This window comes from Sciurus vulgaris, assembly GCF_902686455.1.
Source record: "Sciurus vulgaris genome assembly, chromosome: 5".
Taxonomy (NCBI): Eukaryota; Metazoa; Chordata; class Mammalia; order Rodentia; family Sciuridae; genus Sciurus; species Sciurus vulgaris.
In genome coordinates, this window is record NC_136465.1 from 118,036,792 (window position 1) to 118,049,757 (window position 12,966).

General features: G+C 33.4%; 1 protein-coding gene across 1 annotated transcript; it reads left to right on the forward strand.

The window, feature by feature from the left end:
- Positions 1–8,160: 8,160 nt before the first annotated feature.
- On the forward strand, positions 8,161–9,099 carry LOC306662409 (olfactory receptor 6C2-like; the record flags this gene model as incomplete). Its single annotated transcript, XM_079142062.1, has 1 exon — positions 8,161–9,099. One exon carries the CDS (start codon positions 8,161–8,163, stop codon positions 9,097–9,099), a length of 939 nt encoding a protein of 312 aa, XP_078998188.1.
- Between the last annotated feature and the right edge of the window lie 3,867 nt (positions 9,100–12,966).

The following is a 12,966-nucleotide window of genomic DNA, read 5'->3' on the forward strand; positions in this document are numbered from 1 at the left end:
CTTTTGTGCTTAACTGACAAATTGATTGATGGTCTTGTCCTTGGGCATGAACTGGGAACAATTTGTAGCAAATAGACAGCATATGGCCACAGCCCTTTCTGTTGTTGTTATTGTTTTCTTTCATCTTCTTGGAAACAAGACTGAAGAAGTAAGGGATATTTTAGCTGTAGTTACATGAATATATTGGTTAATGTACACATTTCATATTTCAATAAAAAGGTGTTAAGTTGAGCTATGTGAAATTCTCAGTTGTTCTTTTCCTCCTCAAAGAAGGACTATTCCAAGTTTCATACATGTTCATATTAAGCAATGTTCAATTTACCCTTAAAATTAATGAAATGGCATACTCAAAAATGTTAAAAGCATGCATTACTGCTTGCAGTTGTTCTTTTCTCTTTTGATTATCCATATTGTTTACTTTTCAAGAACATATGATAAAACAAATCAAGAAGAAAACATGATTCTTTGTGATAATTTAGTTGCCTTGAACAATGAAATAAAAGAGAAGTCTGCCTGGTTTCTTAACCAGCCAATTTGCACTCTTTTGTATTAGGCTGTATCTGATGTTGTTTAATGTTCATGTCTCTGAGGAACTGTGCCCATTTGTACCTTTTTGCACAAGTGCCTCACTCAAGGGATTCATTAGTAATTTATTATCTTGAAACACCAAGGATTCTTTTATTTATATACTTAGTTTCAGTCTTATCAACAACACGTTCCCCAAAGGCAATAAAATTAGAACAATGAGAATAACCAATTCTTCAAACCAAAGAGAGTTCCAGATGGTCTAGAAGCCTTTGAACAGTATATACTTTCAAATTGGAGAATTAGAAAATATTTCCTGCATTAAAAAATGTAAGTGGACTCAGTGAGAAAATCTTTGCCATGTGTTGGAGATTAAAGATAGCGAGCTAGGCCATCTCAGGGCACCAGTGAACGTGACTGTGGGGTTACAAGTAAGAGTGAACAAAGACCCCCACACAAGCCTTGGTAACACTTTCCTCTTCCTCCTTTTAACCTTCATAGCTGTTGTGATTGACCAACGGGATGGAACTATTATTGGCACTTGGAAAAGTAAGTATGATTTTTGTGATTTCACTTGTTTTCTTTTTCTTTTGAGTAATTTATATGACAAATTTTGGTCTATTGATTTGATCTGCTTTTATCAATATTAATGATGAAAACATTGACTTAAATCATTGTGAAGAAGTTAAGTTCTTTACTGGTTGTGATGTTTTCATCAATGCTACCATTGTGTAAACAGCTTGCAAAAATTACTCCAGGAGATGGGGTTACCTCCTGATAAACCCATCATAAGTCAAGTTGAAAACACATTTAAATATACCTAGCCCATAGAGCATCATCACTTAGCAACACAGTACACTATAGAGTTGCCTGTTGTTTACCAATGTGATTGCATGACTAACTGGAAGCTATGGTTCACTGCCATAGGCCGGCATTGCAAGAGATATCATACCACTTATCACTAGCCAGGGAATATTTCAAAACTCAACATTCACAGTATGATTCAAATGCATTTGGCTCTCACAGCAATAATTCTAAGTCAAACCATCCTACATCATCTCTGTGCATGTGAATGTGTATAGATAGACAGAGACTCAGATAGATAGATATAATGAAATATTGACTTATTTCATGACCCATGAACTCAGAATCCAAAAATCTCTGAACCAATAAAACAAATATAATTAAATCAGTCAAAGAGCATTCATATTCTTTCAAACATCCCTTCTTAATGAACTTTAAAAATAAAGGAAAGTATTACTGGTTAGAGAAAAGAACGAATTTGGAAGAGGAGATATTTCCATTTATGGCTGAGGACTTGACTACAGATTCTCTGTGAATTCTGAGGTTAAGGAAAAGAAGATGGAGTGGATACTGGTGTGTTGTAGTGTCTTCAACCACATCACACACCTGGTGAGTGTGACAGCAAAACTTTCTCCCTAACATAAGAGGTCCATCTTTGTGACCTAGATAGGAATTGATAGAGCTGATATCAATAGATAGGAAATGTCTTAAAGGAACTGAATAAAACCTTTCACATGACAAACTAATTGGGGTCTCCAGGGAAAGTGTCTTTAAACTCAACAATTTAAGACAGATGTGATCCCTGGAGATACTTACTCAAAACTAAAATTGTTATTAGCCAGTATTATAAATAATTGATAATTTAGGAATTCTTGTGGAGAAGCAGAATTGTGATCCAAAATACAGTTTTCCAAAACTCTTAAGGTTTTTTTTTCTTAATAGCTTACAGAAGAATGCATTGATAAGTTATAATTGGCAATAGAGAAAATTCTCTAAGAAAAACATTTATCTTCAGAAAACAGGAAGAAGAAACATTTTTGGTTTCTTCATTTTTAATTGAAAGTATTACACACAGGATGAATAGGTAAAAATTTCAGGGATGATTTCAGAACCATTAACAATTCCTCCACCAAATAAAGTGTTGCTACTCTTTCAAAAATACAACTCAGTAGGGATTTTCATGTAAGCAAAACCAGACATGCATACAGTGAACTTTAAGTATTATATTGATTTTAAAACGTTGTGAAAGTCACTTTGGTAACATTATTCAAAACTTACCAAAGAATAAGCATGTCCTTGTCTCAAAAATTCTGCCATATCATAACAAGCATGAAATGTCTGGCATAAGAATACCATCAAAAACTTGTTTAAAGTAAAAGCAAAGCAGAATCTAAAACTGTAATAAATTATAGCTTTAAAATGAGGTGTATTGCCACATCAATAATGAATAATTTGGGGGGTACAAAAATCTTAATAATGGAGATGAGTTTTAAAATCTACATGATAACCAATAACCAATTAACATACCCCAAAATAAAGAGTTGTATATTCTCAATTATTGAGATATAAATAGATTCACAGCACGTTTTAAAGATAAGTGATGTGTTAAATTATATGTCATGTATTTACTAATGTTATATGTATATAATATAACTGATACAATTGTTAAAGACAAAGTTGAGAAAGACATGTCCCAAAATCATTTGAATTAGTGATTTCTACCCATGTGAGATTTTATTATCAAAGTTAAGAAATAAAGCTAATGTTAAATTGATGTGGCAAGAATATCAACATTTACAAAGCAAGAGTTTATAATGTTCTTAAGCTCTTTGCAATAAATTTTCTTTTAAAATGATGGAGAATATAAGAAAATGTTTATGGGTATTTAATGACAATCAGTTAAGGGAAAATTTTTGCAATTACTGAAGAAAAACTGAAGAATTTATGCATTCCTAGGCCTGTATGGGACTTTTTAGAGTGGATTCTTGAGTCACGAAACTCAAGTCTGAACAATACTTTTATTCTGAATGATAACCTTAGGAATTTTGATAGTTAAATTACCAACAGTTGTGATTGATAGTCAACACATGAAAATGTCTTACTTTAACAGTAGTTTTCTCTGTGAAAAACTGATCACAATTCTACTTCAAAAGGGATTGAATTTGCCTCTATCAAAATAATAACTGTGAGGGGGCACAGCTTAGTAGTAGACCACTTACATGCCTGGCATGCATGAGGCCCTGGGTTCAATGCCCAGTAACACACGCATACGCACAAAAAAATTCTGTATGTATATACGAATAGATCACAAAGAATCCCACCTTTATGTGTAATTATAGTACACCAATTAAAAAATAAATAAATAGAAGGAAGATCAGTAGAATAGATGAAGGAAATCAGGGAATAGAAGAAGGGAGGGAAAGGGGAAATACCAGGGAATGAAATGGAGTAAACTATACTATGTGCACATATGAATGTGTTACACTGAACCCCACTATTATTTATAATTATGATGCAAAAATTAAAATATTATAAAAAAGAAATGATAGCTGTTTTAGGAGATGCATATGTTAACCTAATTGAACATATATATACACATATAACAAAACTTCATTATATATATATCAAAACATTACACGTATACATATATCAAAACCTTACATGTCACCCCATTGATGTATGCAATTTTTGTGTTTGCATGAATCAGTTAAAAATATATTTGAGGTTTTTTTAAATTTATTTTTATTGTAAACAAATGGGATACATCTTATTTCTCTGTACATGAAGTAGAGGCATACGATTTGTGTAATCATACATTTCCATAGGGTAATGGTGTTTGATTCATTCTGTTATATTTGAGTTTTTAAATAAAATTGGAGAAATTCAGAAAAATAAAAGTGATGAGTGCTAAATTGAATATGTTATAAAGTAACCCAAGTTATTCATGGGACTCATTTTTAAATAGCATGCTCTCATATAGATTATACTCATTGAGAGGATAGTGTGTATGTCAAGAGAAGTATCTAAATTTTATATGATTTCATACAGATAGAGATTTTGCAATCTCAAGCTGAAAACACACACACAACATATTAGTAACCCCACCAAAATTAATAATACATTGGATAATATTATCTCATTAAAATTTCTTTAAAAACCATTTCAAAGAAAAACAAACAGAAATTAATCACACAGTAGCATCAATTATGTATTCCCTTTTATAATACCTATGAGACTGTTCTTAAGACTGTACAGTATTAAATGGAGCCTGGGCAATGAAGGTTAGATTGTTCACTGATTGTCGAGTGTTAAATATTAATGATAAATACAATAAGTATACCATCACAAAAAAAGAATGTATAGAATTAGTAATTGGGGAAATATTTTCAGAATGCTGAATACTGCCCAAAGGGTGCAGGCTTAACTAGGGAATTATAGTAAAGCACAGTAGTCTGTCAGTTGAGGAAAGGTGGAAAAAGGGATAGTAAACAGACCACAGAACTGCTTTTTTACTACAATTGAGTGTGTTGTATTGTGCTTGAGCCCTTGTGAATCAACACTCTTGGGTGTGCCAGGTATCACCAGAAAAGTGTTGCTCCTTTTCAAAAAACAAAACAAAACCCACCTCTTGTCACAGTGATGAAAAAGAAATCTCATATTAAAAGTAAATCATATGGTATTCCGTGAACATGTACAATTTCTGTGAGCATTGATTTGTTTAATGGTGTCTCATTAGTCTTACAAGCTATGTCTACTCTTTATCACTCTATTTTAAATCTCTAAGTGGACAATTGGGTGGCAGGGTGGAAGGCAAGAGAAGAATGGAGGAACTTTGGATCATGGAAATGAGCGGGGGAAGGGGTGTGGGTAATAAAGATGGTGGAATGAAACAGATATAATTACCCTATGTACATTATGATTAAGAGAATGGTATATATCATGTACGACCATAGAAATGAAAAGTTGTACCCCATTTGTGTACAGTGAATCAAAATGCAATCTGTAAAAATGAAAAAAAAACTATCAAATTCAGAGATTCTTTCTTCTGCTTGATCTAGTCTGATATAGAAGCACTCTGTTGTATCTTTTATTTCATTCACTTATTCAGTTGCAAGCTTTCTGCTTGGTTCTTTTTATAATATATCTATCTCTTTATTAAATTCTCTTGTATCTCAATAAGTTTCCTTAAGATCATTATTTTGAATAACTTCTCAAGCAAGTAGTGGTCCTTTCCTTCCTGTAATGGTGAAGGTAAAACTTGAATGTTCAACTATGGAAGCTATCATAGAGTTGCAATCACCATCAACCTACTTCACTATGAAAAGGATTACTTTATTTTTTTACTTGTTCTAATTAGTTCTACATGACAGCAGAATGCATTTTGACTCATTGTACACAAACGGAGCACATCTTTTCATTTATCTGGTTGTATATGTTGCAGAGATCACACCATTCATGCAATCATACACATACATAGGGTAATAATGTCTGACTCAATCCATCATCTTTCCCATCCTTGTGCCCCATCCCTTTTCTTCTCTCCTCTCTGCCCTATCCAAAGTTCCTCCTTTTTCCCTTGCTCTCCGCCACTGTGGATCAACATCCACTTATAAAACATTTGACCTTTAGTTTTTTGAGACTGGCTTACTTCACTTAGCGTGATATTCTCCAGCTCCATCCATTTACCCACAAATGCCATAATCTTGTTCTTCTTTAAGGCTGAGTGGTATTCCATTGTGTATACATACCACAGTTTTTTTATCCATTTATCTATTTAAGGGCATCTAGGTTGGTTCCACAGTTTAGCTATTGTAAATTGAGTTGCTATAAACATTAATGTGGCTGCATCACTGTAGTATGCTGATTTTAAGTCCTTTGGGTATAGACCAAGGAGTGGGATAGCTGGGTCAAATGGTGGCTCCATTCCAAGTTTTCTAAGGAATCTTCATACTGCTTTCCAGAGTGGCTGCACCAATTTGCAGTCTCATCAGCAATGAAAGAGTGTACTGAAAAGGATACTTTATATAACTTCTATAAAATACTCAAACCATTAGTGTTATTCAAGACTGAAAACTTAATTATCTGCACTTGTGGCCAATTTCTGATAGCTAAGGAAGAGTGTACAGAACAGCTATTAACCAAAACTCAGAACTGAAAAAATTCTTCATCTCTTCCTTCATTTTGTAATTGGCACCCACTTGGAGAGGCAAAAGTAGGAAGAGTGAACTCTATTGTTGGCAGATAAAGCAGGAAGAAGTACACAATTATTACCTTGCTCTTTGGTAAGGTACTATACTCAGCATTTCATGATGCATCATAACAATTTCAGTAGTTTCAGTTATCGGCAGTCAGCTTTTTAAATTAGTGCATTGTGGCTATAGATAAAGGTGAGATTCACTGTGGCATATCCATGTATGTGCATAGGAAAGTTTGGTCAGACTCATTCCACAGTTCCTCCCTTTTCTCATCCCCTGTCTCTCCTCCTCAATCCCCTTCTTCTACTCCACTGATCTCTCTTCTATTTTCATGGAATTCCGCCCCCTTTTTTTCTTTTTACAAATTAAACTTTATCACACATCTTTATGTATAGGAAAAAGCAGTATTTGTGAGCTTGGTACTATCCTCAGTGATAGGCATCCAAGGATTGTCTTGTATTCATCCGTCTGTTGATGGAAACCTAGACTGATTCCATAATTTGGCCATTGTGAATTGTGCTGCTATGGGCATTAGTATTCATGGATCACTATCGCATGTTGACTTCTTTTAGATAAGTACTAAGAAATGGAATAGCTGAGTCATATGGCAGATCCATTCCTAGTCTTTTGAGGCATCTCCATACTGCTTTCCAAAGTGATTGCACTAATTCACATTCCCACCAACAGTGTACCTTTTTCCACACATTCTCACCAGCAATTATTATTTTCATTCTTGATGATTTAGTATTCGTTTAAATTCAGCTGTGCTGTAGTTTATTACAGTTTTATGCATAAAAACTCTTATTTTGCAAATGTGTGCTTCTAACAAATGCATGCTGAATAATTTTAGATTGACACTTTCTGTTGTTCTTGTTCTTCCAGCATTATGAGGATGCCATTTTATTTTCTTCACACTGTTGAGTTCCCTGCTTTTCAGTATGCTTCCAGTATTCTGGATCCTAGGAGATTTTTTTCTACCCTTTTAGACTGCCCCAAACATTGCAGATTGATTACTATTATTCTCTGAGTGTATCTGGAATGTTTTGGAGGAATTTTTTTCACCTTTTCTGCCTCATCCTCATACTTCTGCACTTGAAAGCTTGTAACATGTTAAGAGAATATCTGAGAGGTATTTGCAACAATACCTGTGCATTCTCATGAGCTCTGAAATAACTGCGCCAAGTACCTTATGAGGACTTGTGGGAAAGAGTTACAAGTAAAAATTCACTCTGCCTGGAAAGTCTCCAAAATTCTGTGACAGAAACCCAAATGCAGCTGTTTAAAGTGCTGGATAGTTTATTTTTACTCTTATTTGTGATAAATTCCTTCACCTTCATCTCCTCTGCCTCAAATAAGTGCAGTTAAGAATCGTTTTTCCTCTGTGAAGGATTTACTAGTTTACATAGCTATTTCATTTAGGCTTCTTTGACTCTTCAGATCTCTGATATGATTTATTAAAACAAGGATTTTGTAGCTCACCTGTATTGTCTGGGTTGTTGAAGTGACAATAACAGCCTCTGGTGACTCTCTATACCCTAACAAGAGAGGAAAATTGTACTGCTCACCTGTGACAGCCTTCTATTCACCTGAAATTTCTCTGAATTTTTTCTGGAAATATGAAAGAAACTTGGATTCAATGATGGCAAACAAGACAATAACCACCTTCATTTTGCTAGGGCTGACTGATGACCCTCAAGTTCAAGGCTTAATTTTCGTGTTTCTATTTCTCACTTACATGTTGAGTGTAACTGGGAATCTGACCATCATATTCCTCACTTTACTGGACCCCCACCTTAAAACACCCATGTACTTTTTCCTACAGAATTTTGCCTTATTAGAAATTTTGTTTACATCTGCTTGTATTCCTAGATACTTATATAACATAGCAACAGGTGACAGGTCCATTACTTATAATGTTTGTGTCATTCAAGTTTTTTTTATTGATGTATTCGGAGTAACAGAATTTTTTCTTCTGGCCATTATGTCCTATGATCGCTATGTGGCCATCTGCAAACCCCTGCACTACATCACCATCATGAGCAGCAGAGTCTGTGGAAGGCTTGTCTTCTGCTGCTGGACCATTGGTGTGTTGATCATACTCCCACCACTTATCATGATACTAAATCTAGAATTCTGTGACTCAAATGTAATTGATTACTTTTTCTGTGATTCATCTCCTATCTTGAAGATTTCATGCTCAGACACATGGCTTTTAGAACAGATGGTGATAGCCTGTGCTGTGTTATCTTTCATCACAACTCTTTGGTGTGTTGTTCTGTCCTACGTATACATCATCAAGACCATCCTAAAATTCCCCTCTGCCCAGCAAAGAAAAAGGGCCTTTTCCACCTGTTCTTCTCACATGATTGTGGTGTCCATCACCTATGGAAGCTGCATCTTCATCTACGTCAAACCTTCAGCAAAGGAATCTGTGGCGATCAACAAGGGTGTGACGGTGCTAATGACGTCCATTGCTCCCATGTTGAACCCATTCATTTACACTCTGAGAAACAAGCAGGTGAGACAAGCCTTCAGTGCCTCCTTCAAAAGAATTACATTACCTTCAAAGAAGTAAGAGAATGCTGAGACATCACAAATAGGAACAATTTCTGTTGTCAGATTCAAAAATTAATTTAATGAATTAATTTAAATATTTAAGGGCTGGGGATATAGCTCAGTTGGTAGAGTGCTTGCCTTGCAAGCACAAGGCCCTGGGTTCAATCCCCAGCACTGCAAAAAAATAAAAAATAAATAAATAAATAAATAAAGGAGAATGCTGAGGTCTAAAAACCAAGTTTTCAAGGAACCAGAGATTTCCAAATGTGAATTACTGAAGTTACAAAACTATTTTGTATCTTTCTCACCTGTGTTCTAATTCAGGATAACTTTCTCAAACTATCTTAAAGTCCAAATTTCAGTTTATTGTTTTCTCTTCATAAAAATGAACCTTTGTTAGACGAATATTCTTTACCAGAATATATGATTATATGTTCATCAGAAAAACAATAATAATTTTATCTTCTATCCAGGTTAACTAAAACTGTAAATTACTATGAATGTTTAAGTAAGAGAACCAAATATAACACAAAACAATTCAAAAAATAAGTGCTTATCTGATGGGGGATATGTTTAGAACAAATTGACACTACCTCACCATAATGTAGCTTACATTATAGGGAAGTTGTATTCTGAATCTCAAAAATAAAAGAAGGAAGAAGAAAAAATAAGAGAGGGAAAGAAGACTCACCACCACTACCTCAAGCAAATACACAGATTTGATGTTTTAAGGTCTAGATGGTTGAGTGGAACTATAGAGTGGAACTATACCATGTTATAATCTTACCAGTAAGACTTAATGAGTGGGGTTGTCCAAACATGCCACAGCACCAAAACAGACAAATGACCTGACCCTCCAGAACCTGGACCTCCAGAATATTTTGAATATTTTATGACATTCACTCCCATGAATTTAATAAATTCAAGATTTATTCAAGGTTAGCCAGTGGAAAAACCTAATAAAAGATCAGAGTTTAGAAGAGTGAAATTGGTTATCCATTTTGCTCATTTGATCTTGATGTGATTGGCAGCAGTTGGCCACATCCTTCTACCAAAAGCCAGAAACCTACAGAGCACTCACCTACAGTGAAGAGTCATTTTTCCAGATTTCAGTAACAATTCCCTTTCATTTTTCTCTTCCAACACAGGGGTGTTAATAACTCTCCATCTTGCTAGACCTGAGCTACTACTACATCATCTCTTTTTATCCTCCTTCAATGATGAATACAGTTGTGTAAACAGTTTTAAAAAAAAACTTTTCTATACATAAATATTCTATCACTTTTTTACTGGTACACTCTCTTATCCACCAAAAAAATGGCAGCTCCTTTATAATTCTAGTCTATGCTTGCATCCCTGATGCTAAATAATTCACTTGTAAGTTTTAGATAAATAAATAACATTGAACACTTTAACAAACCTCTTCTTCAGTCATTCTTGGAATCACCTCTTATTCTATTACTGCACATGGTGAAAAATACCACAATTGAAATTACATAATTTCCACTATTTTTCACAGTCTAAGGAATTTAATTTTTGACCTGTACTTCTAGTGTAGTGTTTTTCTTTTAATGTAAATTGCATTAAATCCAAAATCTTGAACACTATCTTTACAGTCTATACAACACTGCACCCTAGACTATTTTCAGGAAAATATTGAATGAGGTAATCTAACTCTTGTTGAGATGCTAAAAATATATTTAGAATCCTTGGGACTAAAAACTATCATCATCCACTGAAACACAGCATCTCGTTGACTCAGAAATAACTGATAGAGCTTATAGATTCATCTAATTAAAGAAAAAAAACAAAGATCTTGAAACTCTTCACAACACAAATTTTACTAAGTCTAAATTTGTATCTCTAGCTCTACTTTTTAAATTCACATATTCACCATTAAAGAAGAAATCTGAAGAATCAATCATTGGTATTTATGTCATTGGTATTTATTGGTATTAATCAATCATTGGTATTTATTTATGGTGCTATCATGATTCTAGCACTAACACTGTCACAAATACTGTCTAATGAACCGTATTATACCATCCTGGACATTTTTCTAAACATATTTGGAGGTAGAAAATTTAATAAACATGTAAAGAAATTAAGTGCAATGTGATTATTTTTGAAGAACCTAAAAAATAGATAAAAATTTATATACTGACTATTAATAGTAAAATGTGGGAAAATGAATGGCTTTAATTCTAAAATAGAATATAGAATATAATAACATTCTCTCTTACCACATCTCTTTAACACTATACTGGAGGTTCCAGCCCACGAAATAAAGCAAAATTTTATAGTAATGATACTGATGATGATAATTAGGCATTCAGAATAGAAAGAAAGGAAGGAATCCAACTTTAAGACTGTAAGAATATCTATGTAAAACATCATGTGGAATCTGTTTAAAAACTACTAGAGCTAAGCCAGACCCAATGCCCAGCCCAAAGCAATTTAGCAAGAACCTGCCTCAAAATAAAAAATAAAAAAAGGGAAGGGGATATAGCTCAGTGGAAAGCTCCCCTGGGTTCAATCCCCAATACAAAAAATAAGTAAATAAAAACAAAAAACTAGTAGAACCAAAAGTAAATTTTTTCTAGTGTTTAATACAAGATTGATGTACAAAAATCAATTTTATTTCTACATACTAGCAACAAATGGCCAAAAATTAAAATTATAAAGCAATAGTACCAACATTGCTGCAAAAATATAAAACACTTAAGGATAAATCTGCCCCCAAGGCATGTAAGGTGTGTACACAGAAAGTTACAAAACATGACTGCTAAACATTAAAGAAGCCCTAAACAAATAAAAATAAATATATTCATAGATTGAAAGACTCAATATTGTTAAGATGTCAATTTTACCTATGTTTTCCTATAGTTTCAATATAATCTTTATCCAAATCTCAGAAAGTTTTTCTGTGAAAATCAACAAGATGATTCTAAAATGTACATGTAATTGCAAACGATGTATAGTAGACAAAACAACTTTGAGAAAGGACAATACTAAGGACTATATAAAACCACAGTAATCAAGCCAGTATTTGCAAGAAGATTGATCAGAAAAGAAAGTCCAAAGATAAACACATATATTATCTTTTCTTTTTCACCAAGTTCCAAGTATCACTATGTATATCACTACAGATCCTAGAATCATTAAGAAGAAATGAGATGACAGTCTAAAACTTCATGCAAATTAATTTGAGACAGGGGCTGGGGCTGAGTCTTAGTGGTAGAGCACTTGCCTAGCACATGTGAGGCACAAGGCTCGATCCTCAGCACCACAAAAAAAAAGAATAAATTAATTGAGATATATATTTGCCTGGACAATCTCTTAGAAAACCACATCTAAGCAAATATGACACAATATTAATTCAAATTTTGTTATTTCCGATTTTATGAAAAGCAAATGTATCTGTATTGAAAAACCTTCCCACGATATAAGCTCCAAGACAAAATGCCACCCCAAATACATTGCTCTAAATATCATGTCTTACACAAAATCCTCAAAACATAAGAGAAAACAAGATAAAACAACTCAGTTTAAAAGCTCACAGTAAATTTTGATACAAAAATCTAGTTAGGATAGTAAAAGAAAGAAAATTAATGACCAGTCTCATGTGATCATGGATACTACATCCTAAATAAAATATTAGAAAATTAACTTGTTGAATTCAGCAGCATACAAAAGGTTAATATAACAAGTTAGAATATGTTCAAAGACTGTAATACTGGTTTTACATTTAAAATGAAATATATAATTCACCACATTTTATTAATAATTCACCATATTTTACTAATAACAAAAATATAATATTATAATATAAAGTAAAATAAATAATAGGAAGTAAAATAACAAAGGGAAGATATTAAAGAAAAAA